The sequence below is a fragment of the Platichthys flesus genome, chromosome 12 (genome assembly GCF_949316205.1).
Source record: "Platichthys flesus chromosome 12, fPlaFle2.1, whole genome shotgun sequence".
NCBI classification, from domain to species: Eukaryota; Metazoa; Chordata; class Actinopteri; order Pleuronectiformes; family Pleuronectidae; genus Platichthys; species Platichthys flesus.
In genome coordinates, this window is record NC_084956.1 from 5,345,492 (window position 1) to 5,371,647 (window position 26,156).

General features: G+C 43.5%; 3 protein-coding genes across 3 annotated transcripts in view; 1 reads left to right on the plus strand and 2 right to left on the minus strand.

Moving 5' to 3' along the window:
* prepl (prolyl endopeptidase like) overlaps positions 1–2,435 on the plus strand; it is a 6,887-nt gene extending 4,452 nt beyond the window's left edge. The window contains 3 exon segments of the mRNA XM_062401537.1: positions 368–494; positions 1,793–1,881; positions 2,301–2,435. Of these exon segments, the coding sequence (XP_062257521.1) occupies positions 368–494; positions 1,793–1,881; positions 2,301–2,375 (291 nt within the window). The 3' untranslated portion in view covers positions 2,376–2,435.
* Positions 2,436–2,447: 12 nt separating this feature from the next.
* slc3a1 (solute carrier family 3 member 1) lies at positions 2,448–8,129 on the minus strand. The gene is made up of 10 exons (XM_062401578.1): positions 7,593–8,129; positions 6,904–7,083; positions 6,651–6,796; positions 6,427–6,552; positions 5,935–6,054; positions 4,127–4,251; positions 3,749–3,950; positions 3,466–3,648; positions 3,096–3,221; positions 2,448–2,994 (listed from the first exon to the last, which is right to left on the minus strand). Exons 1-10 carry the CDS (start codon positions 7,999–8,001, stop codon positions 2,563–2,565), a joined length of 2,049 nt encoding a protein of 682 aa, XP_062257562.1. The 5' UTR covers positions 8,002–8,129; the 3' UTR covers positions 2,448–2,562.
* Positions 8,130–8,850: 721 nt separating this feature from the next.
* ppm1ba (protein phosphatase, Mg2+/Mn2+ dependent, 1Ba) lies at positions 8,851–25,581 on the minus strand. The gene is made up of 6 exons (XM_062401579.1): positions 25,181–25,581; positions 18,124–19,040; positions 17,667–17,784; positions 16,142–16,256; positions 15,698–15,755; positions 8,851–13,139 (listed from the first exon to the last, which is right to left on the minus strand). Exons 2-6 carry the CDS (start codon positions 19,009–19,011, stop codon positions 13,110–13,112), a joined length of 1,209 nt encoding a protein of 402 aa, XP_062257563.1. The 5' UTR covers positions 19,012–19,040; positions 25,181–25,581; the 3' UTR covers positions 8,851–13,109.
* Between the last annotated feature and the right edge of the window lie 575 nt (positions 25,582–26,156).

Sequence of the window (26,156 nt, forward strand, 5' to 3'; positions counted from 1 at the left end):
GGTAGTTTTTTGTGCCTGTTAGTTTGCTACCTTCTTTTTCTCCATCTTCTTGCTTTCTGAAAATCACTCTTTAATTATATCTAAGCTGCAATGGAAAGTGTCCTGTAAAAGAGAACAGCCTATGCTGAAATCCATTTGAAATTCCCATGGCCCACAGCCTGAATCTGAAAAGCACTGGGTCAATTAATGGTTTCCAGGCTTTCTCTGAAATCTGTCCAACATAAGCTGAGGAGCTCTGCTTGTTAAGTGCTGTGTCTTACTGACAGATCCTCTAACTGGAAATAGCACAAGCCTCAGAAATGTTATTTAAGGAGACACTGAGGACCAATGTGTAACTTGTTTATCCGTCTCTGTGTGTGTGTGATAGTGCTATCCATCAATGCTGCTGACAGCCTACAGCAGCGATGCCAGGGTTCCTTTGGCAGGTGTCCTGAAATACACTGAGCAGCTAAGGAAAGTCATCCACACTCACTTCACCACGGATCCAAAGTCGGGTACATAAAAGCACAAATACACACACACACACACACTCACAAACTCTCACACATCATCCCTTTTCAGACATGAGCTCTGAAGAATGTTTGCACAATAAGTGGACTTTCTCTGGACATTCATATATGAAGAATGCAGCAGGAGATTCTCACGTTCATGTCAACAAAGAAATCTCCAAGACACTCTGGTGAGGGGTGGTGCAGGTTTCAGGAGGGAGAACGTATCGGATAAATAACACGGCTGGGATCACGTGTTTATGTTTTCATCACCGGTGTCGGCCTTAGTCACTAATAACTCGATTCTCGTCTTGTCAAGTCGACATCTTTGTTTCTGTCTTCTACGTGTATGACATCCCTCTTTCATTCTGCGATATTTGTATTCTCCCAGTTTCATGTCTGTCGCGTGCAGCCTGTAGATGCCATCCCCTTCAATGAGTGCATCGTTCTGTGTCGATGCATTCCAGAATAGATTCCCACTCGTTCCACTTTCTGCATCCCAGAGGTTTCAACAGTTCAGGGTCGACTCCCAGTAGACGTGTCAGTGTGCACGTCTTGAGAGGCAGCAGCAGCAGATGTGTAGATGTCTGTCTGGGGGGGGGGGAAGTGCTATCAGAGTTTTAAGTTCATGACCAAAGTGTGGCATAGGTCACCTTGTAGTGTAGCATGTGTGTCAGCTAATTGCTCTCATTTCCCTACAGACAGGCTCTCTCTCCCTCTCACTCATAATCTGCCTTCACCACATTGGTGGTACTCCACTTTACACCCCTCTCTCTCTCTGCACACATTATCTCTCACTTTTTCTGTTGTTCATACACACATACACCGGCCAGCTTAAGTGGCTCTGTGTGTATGTGTGTGTATATATGTCTGCCTAATCTGTCTCTCTGTTCTCCGGAGTCTTTGATAAAGTGCTGATGGCATAGACACACGCAGGCGGGTGGGCAGGCCCATTAGCATGGTAAAGAGATAGTGTATCAGAGCGAGAGATTAGACGCCACAGACTGGGAGCTGTCAAGGTCAAGACCGCACTTGTGAAACAGCCAGTACCACAGAGACGGGGGGGGAGGGATAATGTGAGGGAGGCAAGAGAGGAGGGAGCTCCGTATCAGATGGGAGCAAGCACGAATGAAAGGAGATTCAGGAGCGAGAGAGGGAGATACGATTTGGGGCAACCGGACAGAGAGAGAAGGGCAGCAGAGAAATAAAGACACGGAATAAGAAGATAAATGTCTTGGAGGAAGTTTTAAAGATAACAGATCTTTTCTTTGACCTTTGACCCCTGATCCTCATCGTTCTTTCAGGATGTGAACCAGCACCAAACATCGCTCTGAATATCCAACCTGGAGCCAATCACCTCGGACCAGACGACTTTGAGCTGATGCTGGAGGAGGTAATTAAATTCACAAGATCCAGATTTGATTTGGATCTGCACCAAACTGCCCACACTCAGAAATATCACTCGCCTAAACAGGACAGATATTTTTCCTCAAGATCCATAAATTGTTTTGTGAGAATTTTTTTTTTTTTTTTATTAAAATAAAAAAAAAGCCCTTTATCACAATGTTAAACAAAGTGGGGAAACAATTGCTGGATCTGCCTCCTGATCTGGATCCACACCAAAATATAACAGGTTCTTTCCTCACCAATACGAAATCCTTGCAGTAAATGTAATGTTAATCCATCCAGTTGTTTTTGAATAATCATGCTAACAAACAAACATCAGTGAAAACTTAACCTCCTCTGTGGAGGTAATACTGCAAATTAGACACAATCAGCTCTTTTTTGATTTATTTTCTCTCCCCAACACAGGAGGCACTGAATCTGGCATTTCTATACAAAGAGCTGGGCCTCGAGCTGCCGCGACGCAAGAGGAGGAAACCATGAGGCTTTCGAGAGGCAGTCGGGAATCAACAAGAACTTTTTGAGTGAAAGAAAAAGACAAAGATGGCGACTGTGTCTGTTGCGGTTCCTTTTAATTCTCTGACATACATCCCTTACAGAGGAGACACCAAAGAAACATCTTGATTTCTACTGTGAAACTGTCATAACTGAAAACCAGTGTCCATTCATGTTAGCATTTATAAAGTATGTCCATGGCTCCTAAATAACAGGCCTTCTCTGAGACGTAGCACTGCTTGGGATGGTCGGGATTAAACCGAGTGGGTGCGGAGAACTGAATCACCAAACCCTCCCCCGCCTCCGTCAGGATCCGAGACTTCTGAAACACTTTGCCATCGCTGACGCCGCTCGTGCTCATCAGCACCGTCAGCTGGTCCGGCAGCTCGCCAACAGACGAGAGGTCTGTGACGGCAGATTCTTTGCCAAAGTTAAGGACCATGAGGAAAGCTCGGTGTAGCCCGTCCAGCTCTCTGAGGTACGAGAAGACGCTGGCGTCAGCGTGGATGAAGCAGAACCAGCCGCGGTGAAGCGGCAGCTCCGACTGACGCAGCGTGTTCAGGAAACGGTACTGGGACAGAACGGAGCGTCCATCTTTCTTCTGGACCTAGGGGAGAGAGAGTGGCCGTATGTTTTAAAGTAAGAACCACAAGCAGCCTCTGGTCAGATAATCCTCCAGAGTTGAACAGAACTAAAAGATCTCTGTACCTCCACGTTCACGCTTGTGAAATCCGGGTGAACCGGCAACCAGGTGGCGTTGGTTTTGTTGTTGAAGCCTGCGTTCATGAGACCACTCCACTGCATGGGCGATCGCTGAGGGTCCCGACTGGCGCTCTGCAGGGACAACGTGGAGTTAGAAGAGCACAGACACTTCAACACATGTATGTAGAGTTTCCATTCCACTCTGGTCAAAATGCAACAAACTGGAAATAAATCCTGCCGTAATAAATGTTTGTCTATTTTCATTGTTGGCCCACATCTTGTCCTGTTGTGTCTTTGTTATTATTGTGCAGCAAATGATGCTTCAGTGTCTAGTGCATCGTCTGAAAACACTTGTTAGTGTGTGCAGAGTACTGACTGTGTTGTATTTGCCAGCGGGATCTTGTATCTCACTGTCCGTGACATTAATGTTCTCCATGCCGATCTCCTCGCCGTAGTAGGTGGTGGGGGTGCCGGGGAGCGTGAGCAGCAGCATGTTGATGACACGGATGTAGGTGTGACCAGCACTGGTGGCAATGCGAGGCTTGTCGTGGTTTCCCACCTGGAAACAGAGGGAGTTAGAGAGGTGCAAAGGGAAAGGTGAAACAAGTGGGGGTTGATTTAAAGATGCCAGGGAACAAAAAAGATAAATGGCGACTCACCACCCAGTTGGCCCATCGCCCAGTGGGCATGTTGGTCATCCACAGCTGGACCAGCTGTTGAACCCACAAGCCGCTGGTGTTGTGAGGCAGGTCCAGCAGGTAGAAGTTGAAGGGGAAATCACTTTCTTTCACCTGCGAGGTGCCGTAGTACATCATGGTCTTGTCCACCTCCTGGTAATCGTACGACTCGGTCACCATGAACCTGGAGGAGGCAAGAACGTCTGATACCGTTCAAACTGACCCAGAGCCAGCATAGAAACTCATCGGTTTTAAACCTATTACCTTTTACTAAATAGATTTACTGACCAGTAACTTTACTGGATTAACTGTCTTGTAGTGTTTTAGATAATCTCAATCATTACCATATTCTTCACATACCTGTATCTGCCAGGCTCACGGCTGTAAAGGTCCATCTCTGCCCTCCAGTCCCTCAGGAGGTCGTGCAGCCCCACCTGACTGGTGGTGTAGTCGTGGTAAAGGTCCCACTCTGAGGTCACCGCCTCCTGGAGAGGAAGGAACATGAAGAGATGTGAGCTCATGTGAATATTATTGGTCTCCCAGTCAGGTTTTACATTTAGTTTCTGCAGAGAAGTAGTGTTTCATTCCCAGTAGAGTTTCCTCCCTGAGATCATCAACTCCAATGCATTAGTGAAGCTCAATGGTATTTTACTCAGCCCACTGGGATCTAGTGGGAGCTGGAGTGTAAATGCATTTCTTTGTCCTTTCTTAGGCCAGAACTCAGGGAGCAGCAGCAGCAGGACAGGTAATTGGGAAATAAGTGGAAACCAGATACAGAGCGAAGAGGCCAAGTGGTAACAGACTCAGGGGTTCAGTGGTTGAGGAGTAATGTCATGAGCAAGAAATATTACAAGTTCTATTAAAATAAAGTTAAAATAAATTATTATGGGAAAAGATAAACACTCGTAGATATAAGTTCTCCAAATTAAACATGTTTTCATCAAGAAAAAAAGAAACACGTTCCTGCATCTGTCCCCTCATCCAGATCCAGACAGGGGTGGAAACATAACTTCCTTGGCAGAGGACATAATTATGAGGAACCAACTCGGGAGCTGCTTCAGTCTCTAAAGGAGGGTCAAACACGATATCACCCAATGTGAGTGTATTGTGTGTCGGGGAAACTCAAACACTACACAACACACAAATTCTGGTCAGAAAAGACCAGGCCATGATCTATTCACGCACTTTACCACTGCCTTGCTGCTTCAGTCGGCAGTAAACCACTGAAGCAATAATGATAACACAGAAAGTTGCTTGGTTATGAACACGGCCTTGAAAATCTCAATAAACCCATATTGTCCATGTGACTATATATATTGCTGTGTTGTTTAATTGCACAAGAGTCTCTGAGATCAACTTGTTTTGTTCTGCTAAACACAGCTTTGTGTGTTTAATTCTTTTTTTTAAAAGAGGCTGTGTTGGATGTTGGTGCTGCAGCAGCGAGTTCACCTCTAAGTCGACAGTGAGCAGACGGGTCAGTCTCAGTGTTATTCTGCAGGAGTAAGTAAATCCCAGTGACTCGCCAATCCACCCAAATATGCGTCTTTTCAACTAATCTTTCCTCTGGGAGAAATAACTTCTTTCTCCCGGGAACAGAACTCCTCAGTCAGCTTAACTCTGAAAGGGTCGGGAACTCCTTTTGAATTCAGAGAATGGTATTTGGTCCAGAGGAGCTCCAGAGGACCTTGTGTTTAAGCCAGAGATGACGATGATGAATGATAACGTTCTCCCACTCCCACTCAACAGTTTATTCCTCCAGCTCCACGGTGCTGCTTCTACCCCTCACGCTGATAACAATCTGGCCTCTGATATGTCACGTGTCGTATAATTCAATAACGTATGATCATAATATAACCATGTAACTGAACGGCGCAGCAGAGAGGGCTCATTGAGCCGAACCTTGACCCACTGGGAGCCGGGCGGACTGTTGGTTTATCTGCAGCTCAGCCTTACAAGAGGTTAAATGTGTTTAGGAGCTGAGTTACACCTGCTCTGCCATTCGAGATGGATCCGTTTCCACTGGCAGATCAGAGAGAGGGACCGTGTCGGGTCAGCGTGAGGACAAAGAGCAGCTCGACCTGAGCCGGGGAACCTCACTGCCTCGCTCCTCCAGGGCTCGTTGTTGACAGACGACCGGGATCCAACTCAACTGAAGAGGAAACACTTACTGGGGCTTTCTCTGGGTCCACCTGTGGCTCGTCCCTCAGGTGCGAGGCCTCCAGGATGTGCTTCACTGCGTCCATCCGGAACCCGTCCACTCCTTTCCCCAACCAGAAATGAATAATATCCTGAGATAACATAACAAATATATATATATATCCATTCAAATACAGTGTGTCCACAGTAAAACTGAGACTCTCTCGCTTATCACAAAAAGCCTTTACACATAAGTTACTGTGTCATTTGCTGTGAAGCATTTGTTGAAAATACCCAGGGGTTAACAGGGCAAAGGGGGGGGGGGGGGTTAATGTGTAATCGGTCACCTAACAAAACACAGATAACACCTGATGTGTGACTACAGCAGTGATTGGTGCAGAGTGGAGGAGACAACAAACATTTGAGTCTAAGATACAATATCTGAATCACAGATAAACAAAGAGAGGAGTCAGCAGCCGTGTGTGTGTTTGTGTGTTTGTGTTTGTGTGCTGATGTAATCTTACGACGATCTCCTGGCGGACATGTTTGTTTCTGAAGTTCAGGTCCGGTTGCTCCTTGAGGAACTGGTGCAGGTAACATTGTCCTCTGACGTCATCGTAAGTCCACGACGAGTTCCCGAACACGCTCACCTGAGGGAAACAGCAGGATGGAGAACTGTTGTCGTTAGGAAACTCTACACACACGTGAACACTTCCTCCACAAACTCCTGTGATCCGCAGACACCGACCCAGTTGTTCGGTCTTGGCGATGTCTCGTTGCAGTCGGTCCAGACGTAATAATCCTCGTAGTGAGGATCTCTCGTCCGGCTCAAGTTAAACCAGCGGTGTTTGTCACTGGTGTGATTGGGAATGAAATCCATGATCAGCTTCAAACCTGGTGGAAGCAGAGAGAGAGTCAAAGGAATTCACTCTTCAAACCAACCAGGTGACCCCTGAAAGAAGACGTGAAGCGGCCCATCCTGACCACCTCCACCTCCTCACCTTTATTGTGCATCTCTGCCAGCAGCTCCTCAAAGTCCTGCATGGTTCCAAAGATGGGGTCAATGGCTCGGAAGTCTTCCACGTCATAGCCAAAGTCTTTCATGGGCGAGCGGTAGAAGGGACTGATCCAAACCGACTTGATGTTCAGGAACTCAAAGTGATCCAGCTGCTCCTGAATTCCTGTGGGAGCAGAGACACCACGGTGACAGTGACGAGGCTGAAAATACCTCCACTCCAGAGACCACCTGCTGACACTCGACAGCAGAGTTAACGTGGGTATATTTAAAAAACAGTTGGTGTTTAGTGAGGCTGTGTTTTAAACTATGCTGCTAACCATACGATAAAGTGTTTTTAAAGTTTTCCTTTTGAAATCGCTCGCCTAAAAACACAGCAATGTTCTATGAAGTAGCCTAAAATGAAAATTGAAGTAAAAGTACTTGCTCTTCATCTGCAGTAAACAAAATGATCACCTCTTTAATCTATAACATGTTAATTCAAAGTGTTTCCCTCTGAAATTTGAAATATAATAGTTTACAAGTAGATTAAAGTCACGATTTGTAATTATGGCAGGTGGTGCAAAAGTAATGAAGTACATTTACTCAAGTACTGTACTCTGCACTGGCAGTACAGTGTTTACCAGCAACCCTCAGCCCTCCGTAGTGTTCCCTGTGGGTCAGGGGCCTTTTTACCTTTGAGGTCTCCGACACCATCACCGTCCGAGTCCCTGAAGGAGCGAGGGTACACCTGGTACACCGGGGACACCTGCCACCAGCTCAGGCACCGGGGAGACAGGGCGATCACCGTGATGGTGAGACCCACCAGGGCCAGGGTGCAGGCCACGATCAGCCAGAACAGGACCTCCCGGGGCACCCGGTACCGGGCCTGGGAGGAGTACAGCAGCAGCACCTCCTTGGGCATCCCGGCATAAGGCTTCAGCTGCGTGTACTCCTCCACAGCCGGGTCCAGCTTCACCGAGCTGGAGTCCTGCAGAGGGGGGCTGGTCCCTGAGCCGGAGCCCACACCATCTACATCCTGGAAGTCAGGGTCTCCGGTGTAGTTCATCAGCACCATACCGGTGCTCTGCTTCTTGGAACTCATCTCCTTTATTTAAGAACGGAACAAATCCTGTGCTGGTTTGGTTCCACTTCACCTCAGACTGAGAGAGTCGGAGTCACATGAAGTTAAGTGCTCTGAGAGGGTCAGAGTACACACACCTCTCTCCCTCTCTCTCTCCCTCCCTCTATCACACACTCACCCACACACACACAGATCAGTTCCGCTTGTGGAATGTGGGAGAGGGGAGAGTTGAATGGTTAGAGATTAACATTTTTTGGGTTCAGAGCTGGAACCAGCTCTGTTAATGTCTCTTACTTCTGACGAGGCACCATTCATAAAAAAAAAAAAAAAAAATTATAACCTGGAGGTTATTGTATTTGAAATATATACTGTATATACATAATGTTACATAACTTGCTCTCTGTACACTATGGGTTATTTTTGTTTTGGGTTGCCAGGTTGAGGGAAATCCTCCTCGAGTTATCTTATGTAAAAGGCTTTGCAGGACAACTGGACCAAAGTCCATTTACAAACGGCTAATTGGAGCTTTTACAACTGTTGACACGTTATTGTAAAAGTACTTTTTAAAGGTTCAGTGTGTAGAATTTAGTGATATCTAGTGCTGAAGTTGCAGCTGAATACGCCTCAAAAAGTTCTGATTTATGACTCCAAAGTGTTTTAAAACAACTTGTTGACAGACTTGTGCTTATTTCCCTAAGTTGCATTGCGATTAATTCTTCTTTAAAGGCACTTTTGTTTAACCTGGCACAAAACAATGTGCTGCTGAACATTTTCCCCAAACACAAACTGTCACAGGACACAAGAAAGGTTTCAGTCGTGTTGTGCTGAACAGTGACTGGTAAGAAAAAAAGACACTGGCTGAAACACAGATTAAAGTTAAATCCATCTTTATTGACATTTATGTTTACTGTATGGTCTGTAACGTCACAATAGCATACTGGGAAATTAATACAGGAAGAAGGGATGGTGAAAGCCCCGGGTGTCTCATAAACCTCACCTTGTTTGAATCTTATCAAAGGTCAAAGGTGAAGGTGAGTGGGTCATACATCACTCTCAATCACACGCCAGCCAATCATCACTTATCTCATTCTGTCTCCAGAATACAGCATATTCATTAGAGCTAGAAAGCATTGGAATAAATAAAACGAGTGTGGAAATCATCAGAGCCGTCATACGTTTCAATCACCTCTGACAGTGTAGTTATAAAGAGTGACCAAAGACGACAGAAGGAGGTGGCGAGGAGGACTATAGGTTCATCTTCATCCAAACAAACCCACCTGAGGAACGTCACGTGATGTCACGTCTGCCTAATGTCGTTTCACAGCAGATTAGAAATCCTCCCTTCCGTGGCTCTCATCACATCAACCCAGCTTGTGCTTCGTAAAACTTTCCTCTAAATATCCTGAATCAGAGCAAATAATTCTCCAAACCTCCAAAGTCTCCTCTGAAAAAACACTGAGACGTTCTCCCGTCTGAGTCTTGATCATTGTTGTGATTGTGGAACAAAATAATGTGTTTTTTTGTTTGTTTACTCTCTTTTTTCACTTTGCTTTTTGAACAGAAGAGACCTTGTTCTGACTTAACATGATGACGAGGAGAGAGCATGATGCTGCGAGGCTGCTTGTGTTCAGTCCATGCAGTGGGATCAGTGTGACTAATGAAAAAAATTACATTCAGAAAAATAAAAATGTTTCTCCCTCCTTCTCTCCTCTCCTCTAGCCCAGTGTCTGATACAGCTTAAACATAAACCTAAAGTGAGGGCCGTGCTCAGTGTGGTGGAAACTTAACACAATGTTGAAGTCAGGAAATACAGGTTGGGAAAGAAAGCGTTTAGACTGGGATTTTAATTTAGTTTCAAAGACAATATTAAATCCCATGACGGTTAGGGCCATGTGTAAGGGAATATTAATTTGAAAAAGAAAGACATTATAACGGGACTGAAGTTATAATATTGCAATACATTGTAATATTACAAGAGTAAAGTAATAATATTAAAAGGATAGAGCCATAACATTATAAGAATTAAGTCATAATTGAGAAGAAATATGAAATACTGCATAATTAAGTTGTAATATTAGGAGTTTAGTCTATTGCGAGAATAAACTCGTAATGTTACGATAATGAACTTGTGATTGAAGTCGGAATAAACTCAATTTCGTCCACAATCTTTTCAAAGTTGGGGTATTTAGCTACACATAGCTTTAAATTCTTGTAATTTGGGTCTTTCTTCTTCAAATATGTATTTTTTTCCCTTTTGAGTGGCCCTAACACTCAGTGGTAAAATTAGATGCATTGAAATATTAACAGTTTTGAATTGCTCGGCTGGATTTCAGTCTAATTCAATAGAGAAATCTGCTGCTTTTGGTTCCATTTTCCTCCAGCTTGTACTTTCACCGTCACCTTTCCTCTCAGACATTGTGCTCCACCACACTCAACATCCCCGCATTGTCCCCACCCGCCCACTAACACACAAAATACACTCCTTCCCTCAATCACAAAACATGCACAATTAAAGAGATCCCACCCCTCCCACTCCCTCCACCACAAACAAAGAAAAAAAAAATCAATCATCCCATTAAAACAGCGCAACTGCAAAATGAACAACACATTCAAGTACCTATTTGTCGTATGGCACCGAGAGCAAGTGTACCACAAGAACATTAACCACCCAGCAAACTCTTTACGGCCTATTCTCTTTCAATACTGCCACTTCAAAAAGCACAATGAATTTGCCATCGAATGATTGAGGAACAAAAAGTGTATATTACAATTGTGTGTATACTTATAATTCTATTTTAAATTCACCTACAGGAAAGAATACACACTCAGAGTGTGTCCGTGTTTTCTCTGCAACACGTTTGTTTCCACAAAATACTGAAAAGAAAAGGTTTATTTCTGACAGTATTTCAGAGGTTTCAGTGATTTATTTTCTTTTAGTGCTTAGATCGACAGAAATGAAACGGACTGCTGGTCAATCCAGAGAGTCAAACCAGGGGGTTTTCCCAGCAACCATCATGTGCCTTTGAGGCGACGTCTATGAAGGAAACATTGGAGGAAAATTGCGATCCCAGCTACGGGTGTAGGGCTCATTCTGTCCCAGAGTCTCTCTCGCTTACATACAGTGAAACACCAGAAACCTTCTTCTCGCTCCCACTCTGGTGCACAAGTTCGACTTTAAGCGCCCCCCCACCATTGGCGTTTCCTTATCCATCTGTAGTAGGACCACAGCCACAGTACTTTGAAAAACTATATATACACACCAAAAAAAACATTACAAAAAAAAGGATCCTTGATGGAGTTTTTTTCCAATCAAAACAAAAAAGGCAATTTTTTTAAACACAGGAGAGATAGAAAAGACAAGTTGTAGCACAAGCAGGACTCTATGTAGATACAGGATGTTGAGAGAGGGGGAAGAAAAGGGTGAGGCTGGAATCCCTTTACCCCGGACCCTGTCTTTGGAACACTGCTGCGTGGGAACTCTGTGTGTGCAACTTGGACTATGTTTTCATTTGTCTACACACACACAAACAAATCTGCACATACACTCACACATGGGTCTCATTCTCACACTCAGACACACACAAGCCGTTTTCAGACATGACCTACGGATACTGTTGTGTGTTATTAGTGTTATTAACCCCCCCACACACACACACTTGCTCGCGATGAATCCAGCGCGGGAACTCCTGCATCGTCTTCTACTGGTTTTCTACAGACATGTAGAAATCCAGTAGAAGACCAGCTGGTTAAAGTTTGCCGAGTTTGCAGATGTATCACTCGGACACCTTAGTGGAGTCCAGTGCATGTCTGAAAACAGCTACAGAGAGACACACAGACACACACAAGGCCACAACGAATACCATGGCTGGGAATTAAAACGAAAACAAACAAATAAAAATATATATCTATATGTATATATATATGAATTTAATATATAATTTCCATCTTTCTCTTAAACAACAGCAGGCTCAAAAGCTTATGATTCCGACCTTGTCAGCCGATGCAAGTGACAGCCGAGTGTCTTCGGACAATATGAAGAAACAGAAACATGAGAAGAGAGACGGAGAGAAAAGTAAAACAAAAAAGAAAAAGTGTTAGATAGCATCCTTTAAGTGACGAAGAGGAGAGAGAGTGAGAAGGAACGTGCAAGAAAAATCATCAAATTTGAGTCACTGTACGTCTATATACTTCCTATGTGTAGCCTGGCACACCAACACACCTGTGTACTGTTTTAGCTTGGACAGCATGGAAGGATGAAAACTGAAATAAGTTGCCTCACAGATTTGTCTCCTGAGCGTTCCCCTCGGAGATGAACCTCTTGGCAGCTGAATTTGAGGCTTCTAAACCAGAAGTCTTTGGATAGTGTGGACTTAGAGAGTTTGAAACCTCATAGTTCTGTGAATCATTCTCCAGCAAGCCGTGTGCCTGGGCAGGTGAAGGGTTGGGCCCTGGTCGGATACTAGTAAATGTCCACAGAGCAAACTTGCCTGAACTATGTGTGTGGGACTCACAGGCTTGTGTGGTCGATTGGCTACCAGTCAGGTGCAAGTAGAGTTCACACTTCAAAACAAATAATGCCAAAAAAAAAAAGAAGAAGAAACGCTGCCAATCAGAATGTGGAAATCGTCCATGAGCTGCAGGTTTGGTCATGGCTGGCTGTTGTGAAGTCCTCCCTCTCTCTCGGTTCTGAGCAAGGCACCATGTAGCCCCAAAGCGTTCAGAGCAGGGCTGCTCCTGTGTCTCCGGCAATCCACAACAAAAACAACCACTAAAAAAAAAAAAGCAAGCAGACGAGGGGCAAGAAAAACTGTGCTTGTTTGCCTCTCCTGTGATGTATATACCATATACACCGTTCTCTTTTCAGGCGATTGATGCAGTTGTTCTTTTTTTTTTTTCAATATTTTGTTCTATGAAAAGAACCAAATCTGTTTTTGCAGTCCTCCACGTCGGGGGGGGGGGTATTTTTAAAACCCGAATTTCGGCGTTGCTTGATCTCAGTTTGGAGGGGGGGGGGGGCAAAAAAACAATAAATTACAAAATCCCAGAGGAAATTAAAAAGGTGACAATGGATGTGATCGCGTGTGGAATAGTGGTCCTGTTTTGTTGGATCAGGCAGTTGTGTTGGACAGCTACCAGTGACACTCCAAGTCAGCGCCGCTCTGTAGGAAGAAAGGAACATGAGAGAGAGGGGGAAGAGAAAATGAGGAGAAAGAGGGAGGGAGTAGAATATAGCAGGAAGAAGAAAAGGAAGGATGAATTAGAGAAGATACAGAAGACAAGGGTGAGAGAGGGGAGAAAAAAAAAGAGAGCGCATCATTATTAACAGTGGAACAAATCTTTAAACAGTATTGTTTTGCTTTCCCAGCCTTGTCTTCAATGGCAGGTTTTCCTATTATCGACACAACAGGAAAAACAACGAAATAAAGTATAAACAAACAACAGCACAGAAAGCAAGGACACACTCCCAATGTCAGTGTGTAGCTTTGTTATGCCAACACAACAATTCCAAAGCCTTTTTCTTATCTCATGGCAGGGAGTGACACAGAAACAGAGTTGTATGCTTTGCGTGCAGTTGTGGAAAGACTGAGTGAGACAGCGATGCATGCGTGTAGGGCCAGTGCATGCGTGTTGGTAAGTGCAAAGAGAGAGAAGGGGCTGACAGGACCAGAAACACTGACCAATCACTCATCCTCCTCAGGACAGTCATGGCTACACGCAGACGCACACAAACACACACACACACGTACGCACACGCCTTGAAGTCCGAATGGGCTTCACATGCTAGAGAGTAGATCAGAATAGGGACTGGAGACTAATGAAGTTGTGACAGGGGGAATATGCGCAACAGGTCGCCACTTACATGCCTGTACGAATGTGTACGGATGTGTGTGTGCTTGTGTTGTTGTGTTTGTAAATGACGGGTTGGAAAAGAGGGTAGAGGTGTAATAATTATATATGTGATATGTGATGACTTACCAAATGAAACAGGAGGGCTGCGTTAATCAGAGGGTGAACACATTGTTAGAAAATCTGATACAACCCTATTCAATGTGTGTGTTCTGATGTAATGAGAAACTACTAGAGCCCGACTGATATGGATATCTGGGGGCTGAAGCTGACCCCCCCCCAACCAATGGGCAATTATGCCTAAAATTCTGTTATAAAATATTTATACTTTAAAAACTTTAAATCTTAGTCAAACTTCAGTGTTAACTGCTAAATGTAGCAGCATGAAGGTACTTACAGGCCATTATCTGTACACATGCTGCTGAATCTTATAAAACTGAGTTTACAGACGCTGTAGCTTCCAAATGCAGCTCAAATAAAAATAAAACTATGTACTGCTATTGTATCATGAAAAAATATTACACTACAATTATGTTGCTTATATTCAACTCAATGGTTTAAAACGAAAAGTACAAATAATAGCTTGTCCTTAATATACAGCAATGAAAATGTTTAAATTGTAAACCAACCGCTTTGTTAAATTTGGGAAACTAGGTGTGGTAGGGTCAAAGAAAAGTTGAGTTCAATAGTTGGACAGATGCTACAATCACACAGTGGCTTTAATTAGAGTTATTAAAACATATTATTTGGTATTATAATAATAATAATACCTTCATTTGTATAGCACTATCTAAAGAGGTTTCCTAAGTGCCACACAATGAATATATATAAACAAACAGTAACTTTAGGTCTTTACAGACAAACGAAGACAACACTGCAGTGAAAGTCACCACCAACACGTGCTCCCCAACAGAGTACACACAAGTACACACACACACACACAAACACTCAACACACGAACACCACCAACCAGACCAGCCTAGAAATTGCACTGCAGCTCTATTGATTCTTCAGACTGTCACGTTGGCATTTCTGTGTCAGTCACTCTCTATCACATCTGATCCATCATTTAAAGTCACACACACACACATCAGTGCTCTGATCTGCAAAAACAGAAAGAATCTTTTGATTCTTGAGTTGACTGCAGCAACTCTCCTCAATGAAGAAGCAGCCCATGTATGTGTGTGCGTGTGTGCAAGTCTGTTTGCAAGTCTGCAACTTAAAAAGGAAGCACAAAGCTGAAGGATTTCGATTTACAGCAGGAAAAATTGCAATTCTAGTCATGCTCAAAAGGAGGAAACTTTTTTTTTTACAAGTGGCAGATACTTTAGCATTGTGCTTTGTATTAATCTGAGGTCTGGTAAGTCCAGACTGATCCAAAAAGCTTTCAAATCCTTTGGACTAAACTAAAGAAAGTCAGAAAAAGAAGTATAACTAAGAAAGTAGGACTCTTTCATAAACAAAAGGTTTCGCCACTTCTTGATATATTTCACTGAGCACATTTGAAGAGAATGCTCTCACCTGTTGAAACCAGTTTTGGTAAAAGAGGAGATCGATTTAGTTATGGTGTCATGTATGTAAAACCCATCACGAGGGCCGGCCGAAGCGTGTGCATCATGCAACGTTTAACAAAATGGTAAGGAGACATTTCTCAAAGCCATCCCTGAGGTCAATCGTATTGCATCATCTTCTGTGGTTGTGAGCGTGAAAAAGTAAACTGTACAGTTAGATTCCCCCATCGGAAAACGACTGAAACTCATGTTTTTAGTAAAATAAACTTAACAAAAGCATAAGATCTGTGTGAGAAAGACTGTTTAAATGGTGAGAGAAGGACAAAGCTTATTCATTCATCACATATACGGGCACTCACCCCATCTTCCTCCCTGTACGGGTTCAGACGGTTGTATACTGCTTCAATAACACTGCGTCTGCAGGAATAAAAAAATGAGGTGATGAGGTCTCTTGGGCTATTCTCTTCACAACATCGATCAAAGTAACATGAGGTGGGAAATGTGGAAAACCAAGGCACAGCAAACTGTAGTTGTTAAGAAAGGGAAACATCTAGCTCCTATTTTAATGACTGCAAATATTACCCTGTACAAAGAATGACAAACAAGTTAATTACTGGGCAGTAATAGATAATAACTATTAATCAAGTTTTACATTGGCTCTGTTAAGGTCATTCGGTGGCCTTTTTAAAAGCCACTGCTCAGCAGAGAGTTTTACATTCTCCTAACACTTTTATATTTTCATTCCATATGTTTTAGACTCCTGTGAGATAACACAACCCCCCTTTGAGGGCAGTGGTCCTTACTTGCTAGCAAGGCCTCCCCCTGGTGGAAGAGGGGGCATGCCGCTGTCAGTGGACAAGTTCCTCATCACTGTTACGAGGTCTGGAAACCCATCCTCCGCCGGCCGAGACAACATCTCTGAAAAAAAACAATACCAGGCATGTTGTTATACACGTGTAACAAAGCTGCCGATAGTCGAGAACAAGAACCAAAAATGTGACTTAGCAGGGGAAAAGGTGGCGATGGAAACAGAACAAGTGAATGAGACATGAGTGTGTGTCTGAGACAGAGAGGCCTGCAACTGAGATGAGAGTGGCATGAGGCCAGGTCAATGTTCAGCCAGAGCATTCCTCTGCCATTTTCTGTTTACTCTCTTTCTTTCACTCTCTCCTAGTATCAGACAGTACCTGAAGCTAAACATCTATTTTGCTTCAACCAAACAAAACGCTCCTGTGTCATCTACCTTTCAGCTTGAACCCACTTTGGAGTGCCGAACAATCAAATGAGCAAACATTAATTTGCAGTATTATACACAACTATCTCTTTGTTTTGCAATCTGTGGATATTACAATGTAGGTTCCAAATATTGGAAAAGTTTCCTATGGTTCGAGACAAAAGAAGTACTGAGATTTTAAATTAATTTAATTAGTTTCAGGGTTTAACAATCTGAAACAGCTGAAAAGCCCTGGTTTTTTTTAACGGAGAGAAATGAGCAGAAATAAGCAATGAAGACTAGAAAAACGGCACTATGTTTATCAGAGGGCCCCTTGCATCCTGAGAAAACAAAATGGGATGAAATGAGAAAAAGGGACAGAAAGAAAAGGAGGAGAGCAGGGCATACATCCAGAAAAGACAGGGAATGTTTGAGCGAGGGAGGGAAAGGGGAAGGGAAAGGGAGGAGAGCGCAAACAGGGAATAAAGAGGGTAGATGCTTGCTGGAATGGAAAAGGAGGTCACAATTGGTGTCATTCTTCTGCTGTGAGCCGGAGCTAACTTGGCTGGAGGTTAGAGAATAGAGAGTGGCAGGATCAGGGGGTGTAGAAAACACACATCACACAGATATGATAAGGTTTCAGCTGGAGAAAGATAGAGATCTTTTTCCTCAAGTAGACTAACAAATGAAAGTATTAAGGGTTTCATGGGTGATTTAATAAGAAGAATGTAAAACCAAGGCTTTGATAAAAGCATTCACGAATAACCACATGATACTAAAACTGCTCTCAAACATGCATTGGACTCAGCAGTTCCTCCCTATTCTCTCCAGAGGAGGTGCAAGTGTGAACGCAAATGTCAGAGTGAGACGCTCAGCGGTTTCTAGGGACTTTATCCCCTTGGCCTCCTGGTCTAAAGTCCGTAGAAATCCACAGCAGGGGCCGGGGGTATAATGATGCTTCTAGAAGCTGGTTAATATAAATCCACACAAAGGCTGTACATACAGACCGGTTTCAGGAAAAACTATCATATAAAACTAAGCAACTTTAATTTTAACTATTCAACGTGGTCATTATGATATCATCGCATACATCTTCTACATCCATTCATTCTCACCTTCCACTCTTGACTCCAGATATTTGTTGAGCTCAGCGTCTTTCCTCACAGCTTCCTCCGACACTTTGGGAGCGTTGGGCAAACACACTAACACAACACTCATGTTATCCCGACTCCCCTATGGACGGGAGAAGAGAGGAATGAAGAGAGAGCAGTTAAGAGATGGGGTCATTGTGTAGGGCTGAAAGAAACAGCGATGATTTCCTAGGCACAAGTAAAGGGACATTATGTGCTTCAGCACACAACCGAGTGTTTCCATGTAAGCAAATGTCCCTTTTTGAATTCATGGCAATCTAGTCAATTGAAAGATACAGATAATATTTCATCACCATACCATTAAATGTGTAATTTGTGGCAAACGAATGTCTTGGCAGTTTAAACTGTCAACTCATAACAAAACACAAGCAACACAGCAACAATGTAAATAAGTCCCATTAAAAAACAAACATGCAATCACCTTGTGCAGGCAGGTATCCACCACTTCATTGCAGACTCGTTCCAGGTCATCGGATACCTCGAGCCTGGATTTCACAAAGTCGCACAGCTCTTCGTTGGTCATGACATCCCAGATCCCATCGCACGCCAGGACGACAAACTGATCCTGCTCTGTGGCCCGAATCATCTCGTACACCTCTGGTTCGGGGCTGACCAGCTGCTCTGTGGGGCCCTTCCCATCCACACACTTGTAATCGTAGTCCCCCAAAGCTCTCGAGACAGCCAGCGACCCATTAACCCTCTGAATCATCACGGAGCCGCCAGCATTCTGGATGCGCTCTCTCTCACGTGGGTTGCAAGGCTTGTGGTCAAGTGTGGAGAAGCACACCTGTGAATTGCGGTAGAGAACAGCTCGAGAATCACCACAGTTAATGAAGAAAAAATGCTCAGGTGACAGGAGGACTCCCACTGCTGTGGAGCCACTACGGTCCATGCCGTTGCGAAGGTCTGAGAAGCTGCGCATGTGCTCGTCAATCCTCAGAAACCCTGTCCGGATCCCGACTTTTACAGCCTCCACTGTAGGAGGAACTGGTGATGGAGTGTCACCGCTGGAACTGTCTGAACCAGCCTGGGAGCCTTGTGTCCCCCTGGCCCCTAAGCTGGAACTCAAAATGTGTTCCAGGAGATGCTTGGAGCAATAGTTGGCAACCCTGGAGCCAGCATGACCATCGTACACCGCAAAAAACGACCAGTCACTCAGACCCGTAGTAGGGAGTCCCACCACAGCTGTATGAGCGTCTTCCATCTCCACCCGCCAGCCCTGCATGGAGCTCAGGCCATAGCGTAGGCCATTGCCCTCACCGTGCAAGTTGTGCTTCTCCGTCTTGGGTTTGTCCAGAAACGCACCCATGGCTCTGACCTTGAGTGACCCACTGCTACCTGTGTGAGAGGTGGGGGGGGGAATACATTATAAACAGTTCAGACTTGCACTCTATATTCACAAAATACTAAAAGTCTGACCTTGAAAACTATACAGATTCTTTCACTCACTTTTATATTTTCATTACAACCTCCAAAGCTGTGCCCAATTCCACCCAATAAACACAACACAACATTCAAATCTATGTTTAATTTTGGCAGTTAGAAAAGGAACTACTATTTAAAGTTATTTCAAATCTCTGTACTAATTTAGTTCTCCATTTCCACTGGATGTTTACACTTTTAGCTTCTCCCTCAGTTGACATTTGACACAGATGACACTAATAACATCATGGCTTGATTCAAATCAGATGTAGCAGTGCCAGGGTTGTCCAATTGCAAATATAACTTGAACATTCACTGAAGATTATTGCTGCCTTTAAATTAGGTTGTGTTCACGAGAAGGGGCGTGTGTTGTGACGTGTGTGTTAACCTAAGGGGAAATGACAGACACCATGGAAGTAATTGTTTTTCCATTGAGTGAAAACTTACATCACTTGAATGGTGTTTTCTGTACAATTTTATAATATGTCACACAGGTCTTTTTTCTCTGTTATTATGCCTTTGCAATATCTGACTGTCAGTGTGCTAAATTGTTGTTCTATTTTGATATGGTACTTAATAGTTAAAACATGATTTAGGGTTCCACTCAACATTTGTAGTGGTTATGCTTTGTCAGCCAACAAACTCATATTACACATCTAAACACACTTTGAGGGCCTGAAAACATGAACCCAGCAGATGTCCCACAGTCGTTGAACTTGGACTCTGGGAGCTTTTAAGCACGTGTGTGTTTCTGTCACTGCTAACTTAACAACGAATACTTCAACCAGTGATTCAACTGGGCGTAAAGGAATAAATCAACACAGATCGTCGTTCACCATATCCAGAAAGAGCAAAGGCACTTTGGTTTCTGCTTAAAAAGACTGAAGAGCTTAAAAGCTTCTTTGGCCACAACTGGCCAATAAGAGCATTACCAAACTCGATCGAGTGGTCAAGATAATGTGTTATCTGTCTACTGCACCTGCATTAGCTAAATGAACGGCAGCATCAGGCAGCTTGAAGGCAGCCAGAAATTCTGTGTCCAGCATTTGTTAATTAGTTACGAAAGGAGAACATCTTACAGTCTTATTGATTGTCACACTACTTTATGGCCTCTTAGCCTCGATATTGCACTGTTAACTTGTACATTATTTCTGAGGATATCAATAAATGTGACTTACAAATAAGTTGTTGGCATACCCAAGGTTCCGGTCTATATTGTACAGAGGGTTACGGCTGAGTGCTAACAGTGCATTTTTCCCACACTCTCATATTTCTGTTAATCCATTTTTAAGGGTCAAAGGTCAACGGCATGTTTAGACTATCAACGAGAAAGAAACAAACAAGGCTGCCTAGCAAATGAGTCAATCACATGAGCTGAACAAAGTCACCCTATCTGCATTGAGGCTGCTTGTTCCAGTCCACTATCTCACATCTGACTGAGCAGATACGCTCCAATCTTAACTAGTACCTCGGTCTACACTGCCCACATGACCGATTGCACTTCATTGTGACTGGACACTTGACAATTTCAAATGAAGTCACTAGGACATAACGTAAGACTGGAGAAAGGCCAATGTTGAAAGATCTTTTTTCACATTAGGGCAATGAACATTCTTAATACACACTAGTATATATTTGATAATGAAAACTGTAAAATGAACAAATTGATCTGGAGGCTGCTTCAGAATGATTCAGTGGAGCATGGCAAACATAACACTTTAGCAAAGGAATAAAAATACCAGTCACTCGAAACATAATTGAGAGCGTCTTAACAATTCAATTAATAAAAACTGAAAAACTGCTTATGTAAAATATGCAAACAAGGTTATTGAGATGGAATACAGAAATTTGAAGTGGACTTCACATACTCTGAATATTATTGTTTAAATAATTTTTTGCAAAACACAGACTTAACAGACCAACAGAGGTGACACACACACAGTTTGATGTAGCAAGAACACATTTTTTTTGTTTTCTTTTAGAACAAAGTGGTTGGTGTGACTTCCAGACTTCCAGATTCATTTAAGTGATACAGGAGACGTGCTTTATTTCAGACACACACACACACACACACAGATGCACACTTGGCCACTGACTACATATCAAAGGGCCGGGAAGCGTCACTGGTCACAGCCTTGACAACGAACACATTCACTTCGGCATTTAACTCCTTTTACAGCCGGTATCAAAACCCTTTGTGCCATCATCAAACCCAAATCATTTGCTCTTTCACCCAATCAACAACCACATACACACTGCACCGAGGCAAGGACCCTTTCATTTAAAAGCTCATCATGTCATCAACAGCTGTGACCACAACATGTGTCATATTCTGTTTCATAAAAAGAGAAATAAAAACCAGTGCACATAACATCAATGTGAGCACTGAGAACTTCAGGGAGTGATGACACCAAGTGCATGGCTCCATGGTTACACAGCTTGGAGTGGCAGCTGAGTGGTTGCCGTGGCAACAGAGGCAGTGAGATGTTGGTGGTTGTAGCCTTTGAGGGGGGGGGGGGGGGGGGACTGCACAGCCATGACACTGTGCCTGCTTGCATTTGTCCATTTATGGCGTTCACATGGGGTTACGTTTGATTGCAACAGCAAATACTAACCTCATTCTTATGTATTCAATCACAACACACAACCCATTTCTCTCTCACATCTTCGAGGCACACATGGCGAGATGGAGTGAATGGCTGATGCTCTTCGAGAGTCAAAGTTGAGGACAGACACAGAGCACCCGCAATTCAGACTTCAGACAAGCAGGCCAGCTCTAACAGATAACTCAATTTAACAGTCAGCTGCTCATGGGATACACGCAGAGCCAGATTAGCTCGTCAAACAGAAGACTGCCACTCTCCCTTCGGAGTCTCGCTAGGTAAAATTTAATGTACTATATGTGATATAAATACACAGATACAGATTAGTGGTGTGTCCGTATATGAACTAAAACGAAATGACGACACTAAAATGACTCAAATTGATTGGTATTGACAAGGGTACAGTGAAATATGAAAAAGACGGTGTTGAAAGCCTGTAGCCAGGGCACTACAAGAATGCTGCCGAGTGAGATTATCACATTAAATCAACACATGAACGATTTATATATGGTTATGAAAAGAAGAACAGCAGACAGAAAGAGATGCCGGCCCCAGATAAGGGCACTGCAAATGTAGTTGCGTACAGTAGTCAAACTGGCTGATTCAGTTTGGAGTACAGAAGCAAGTGTGGCTGATGTAATGTGCAGCCTCTATGAAGAACAGCCCTTGTTCTAAATAATCCACTTTTAAATAAGCCTGGTGTTGCAGAAATGTCAGAATTATTAAAGCCAAATTACAATGTCCTGCCATGCTAAATAATAAGCTCTGGAAAAGTAGCACTCACTAACTGAGGAGCTAATTTAAATGACTGACGTAGTCTCCAATAAAAACATTTTTTTTATCCGAGACACTCCTGTTGTCCATGTCCACTAAAATCCCCATCTAATGAGCAATAATGAATAAATTAACAATTCTGTGAGTTAACTACCTTACGTTGTTTAAGTGTTTACCATACGTTGTTCTATATGTGGCCTGCCACAAAATCAAGACTGACCAACACGTATTGATTTTTACTGTTGGCTTTTCCCTTCAGAGAAGAAGGCTGGTATAACTGCTAGTTAATACCAAGTGCTCATGAGAGTGGACAATGTTGTTGTTAATGATTTTTCTGAATCTGATTCTAAAGAAGGAAGAGTGGCGTCAAGAGAGAGATTTGGAATAGGAGGAAGAGGACAGCAGCTAACATCCAACTGTAGGAGAGCTGGCTAGGGCAAACATAACCAGTGAGAATTATGAAAAACTGTGATAGATCTGTATATATTGTTCTGTTTTGTATTAGTTATACTAGCTACCACCACAGATACCACCCTGATTTCCAGTCTATCAAACAGTTAATAAAGCAAATACTAAGATCATGGGGTAAATTTACTACTAATATAGTAGATGATCATCTTTCCACTGATTAAATGTCTATTCGCCATGTCCACATTTCTGAAAAGCGCAAATGGATCCGGATATAGCTGGTGTTATCCGCTTATTCCCAGTTATGATAAAAGATGGTAGTTAGAACAGAATCATTTTTAACCCTCGGTGAGCCTCTGACTTTATAACAAATTAGAGAGGTGGTATAAAGAGGGGGGGGGGGGGATTTCTCTGATCCCCCTCTCTGATGACTCATCACTGAAGCCACACCAGAAGCAGTCTCTTTCCTGGAACAAGTGCACTTTGAACAGACAGCTTCAGCCATCTTTAGTGCAGTGGCGTCGGGGAAGCTAGAGCCGTTACCTGACCAGACTGGAGTCTACAGACAGACTATAGGCAAAGTGGAGGTAAATGTGTTGTGATACAACGGAGTGTGGGTGGGCTCTGGGCAACAGGAGGAACTTGTGTACTTGAATATACCTGCTCTTGTTATCCAGAAAACTAGTGTGCCTTCAATTTGAATCCCGGGCCTCAAAAGTTGCGAAACTAAATGGTTTCTACACAATTTCAGTTCCTAATTTTGCATAACGTATGCAATGTGTTCATATTAAACACATTAAGTAAAACATCTAGAGTATTATAGCCACACATTGCTGCATTTTACAGGTTTTAATGATGATATCAGATTCTGATATGAAGTTGAAATGGTATGTGGCACATAATAGAAGTTAAAATATTAGATGTGGTGTTAATACAACTCAGTATGAAGGATAACTATGTATAGCCCAGACAGCTCTTGCAGGCATCATCCGGAACATCGGTATGAACAGGGAATATTACACTGGCTGATCCCAAAAACAGAAAACAGTGTAATCGGAAAATTAATCTATATCTCAAGTCTTTTCTTGTTCAGACACATTCACACAGATAATCCAACTGCCCTTCTTGGCACTTGGCAAATTAATTCTCTCAGTTATTTTGAGCCTGCCAGTTAACACCGAGTCCCCAGTGTACATCTGTGTGCAAAGTGATTCAGTCGATAGTCCCGGCCAAAAAACTGTATAGATAAATGCCTTTGGAGTAGTCACTGGCTAAAACAGCGTGGCTTGTGCAGGATTTCACATCAGGGTGCCAACACAAACATGCCAGTGATGATGCTGCCATTTCTGGAACACACTGTCAGACACACACACACACACCCACACACAACACACACCCACACACAAAAACAACCCAATAAACCCTACCCACAACAACGCAATAAAACAAGTTAATTCCTGCGCTGGTGCTTTTGTACAAACCTCTGAGGAGAATAAGATTGAGTAAGACTTTGCCGTGTAAATTGTCAACAGATAATAGAGAATGAATGTAACTAGACCATTGGTGTGTGGGCTGGCATAGACATTGTTCTCCTGCCCCTTTTAGGGAACAACATTTCAAAACAGATAATAGAGTAAACAGTGTGTGAACCCAGGCTTCACACGTAGGTCACACCTGTTGCAAATATTCATGTGGCATTACAAGTACTTGTTAAATATCAAGTCCCTTTCAGTGTAGCGTGAATCAAAAAGGCAAATAATCCTGTAGTTGTTGACCATGTTGACTCCAAAACAAGAACAGATTTAAACACAATGTGAAGGGTTCGAGTACAGAGTCGACTCAGATCCATTCATTCACTCATTCTATCAATAACAAAGCAAGTGTGACGCTAATAACACATTTTTAAAATGGTTAAGAACATTATGAGCGAAATAACGTCACGTAACAAAATGGGAGCCAGCGTGATTAATAACCAGCTAAACCCGAGCAGGGTTGTTAATATCCCATTAATCACCATTAACCACCACTGGTGTTCTGTATTGCCTGTTATTGACCATAATGAGATTAACCTGCCTGGGGGTTATCTGCTCCTGGGGGGTTGGGGGGGGACACCGAGGCTACTTGTGTTAGCAGCTACACCCGCTAGAGAAGTTCACACTTGTCACAAGTGTTGTCCTGCACGTTAGCAGGGCGACTAGCTTGTTTGCTGTAGGGGAAAAACACGAAGTGGACATTTTAGCTTTGAAACCCCAGCGCCCTGACGTTACTTACTTTTGTATATTTAAAAAAAAATGGGAGTTCCTCCGCCGTTGGCTGCTGCTCGCTGCTGCTCCTCGGGGCTTAAGGGCTCGGGTGTGTTTTAAGTGCCCGGGCTTGTTGTGATGGGCTTAGCGCTCGTCGGTGTTAGCCACTTTCGCTTCTCGGGCCCCTAGCTAGCTCTGATCCCCGCTAGCCAGCATTTCACACGGTCGGTTCTCCCTTCAGCAGGTCTCTGCACCGGAGGGAAGCTTTCACCAACATGGCTCGCTCGCTCGGTCCCGCACCCGGCAGCACAACCGTCGATAAACACCGCCAACGCCGGCGAGCCGCTGGAAGAGGGGGGGTGGAACAACTCGGTTCGCGACCGCCGAGCTAATTTGAGCTAAAGCTAAATGTATGAAGGCTGATGACGTTCTTTTTCAATTTCCAGTTCAGGGGCGGGGCTTGTGTGTTCGCTTTCCGCCGCGATTGGACGTGCGCGGATTCGGAAGGCGATATATGATTGGTCGAATGACGAGTCGGTCACACCTCCCCCCCTTTGATGGATTGTAAACAGTGGAAATCAAGTAATGTGTGTGTGTGTGTGTGTGTGTGTGTGTGTATTTAAGAAATATTCTTACAAATAAAATGGAATATATGACGTAATAAATACAGTATAAAACTCAGTTGTGCTCGCTATAATGTTGAGAGAAAAAGCCCAGGAACACACCCTCTCCACATTTAAATGTGGCCACATGAAAAAGGAACAAACACACAAAACAAACTTCAAGACTCCATGTGGTCCATTCAAAAATCAATGTCACATGATGAATAACCTGGTTGGACGGCTAGCTGTAATCCTTGAGGCACCCCCAACCAGCTCCAAAGTCTAGTGAACTGGGGGTTTCCTTGGTTCCACCATCCTACTGGTTGCGTTCTTTTCTCTATTTTGACCAGTTTTCATTGTTGTACAGTTTCTATATTAAGAAATTCCTAAGAGTTGTGTAGC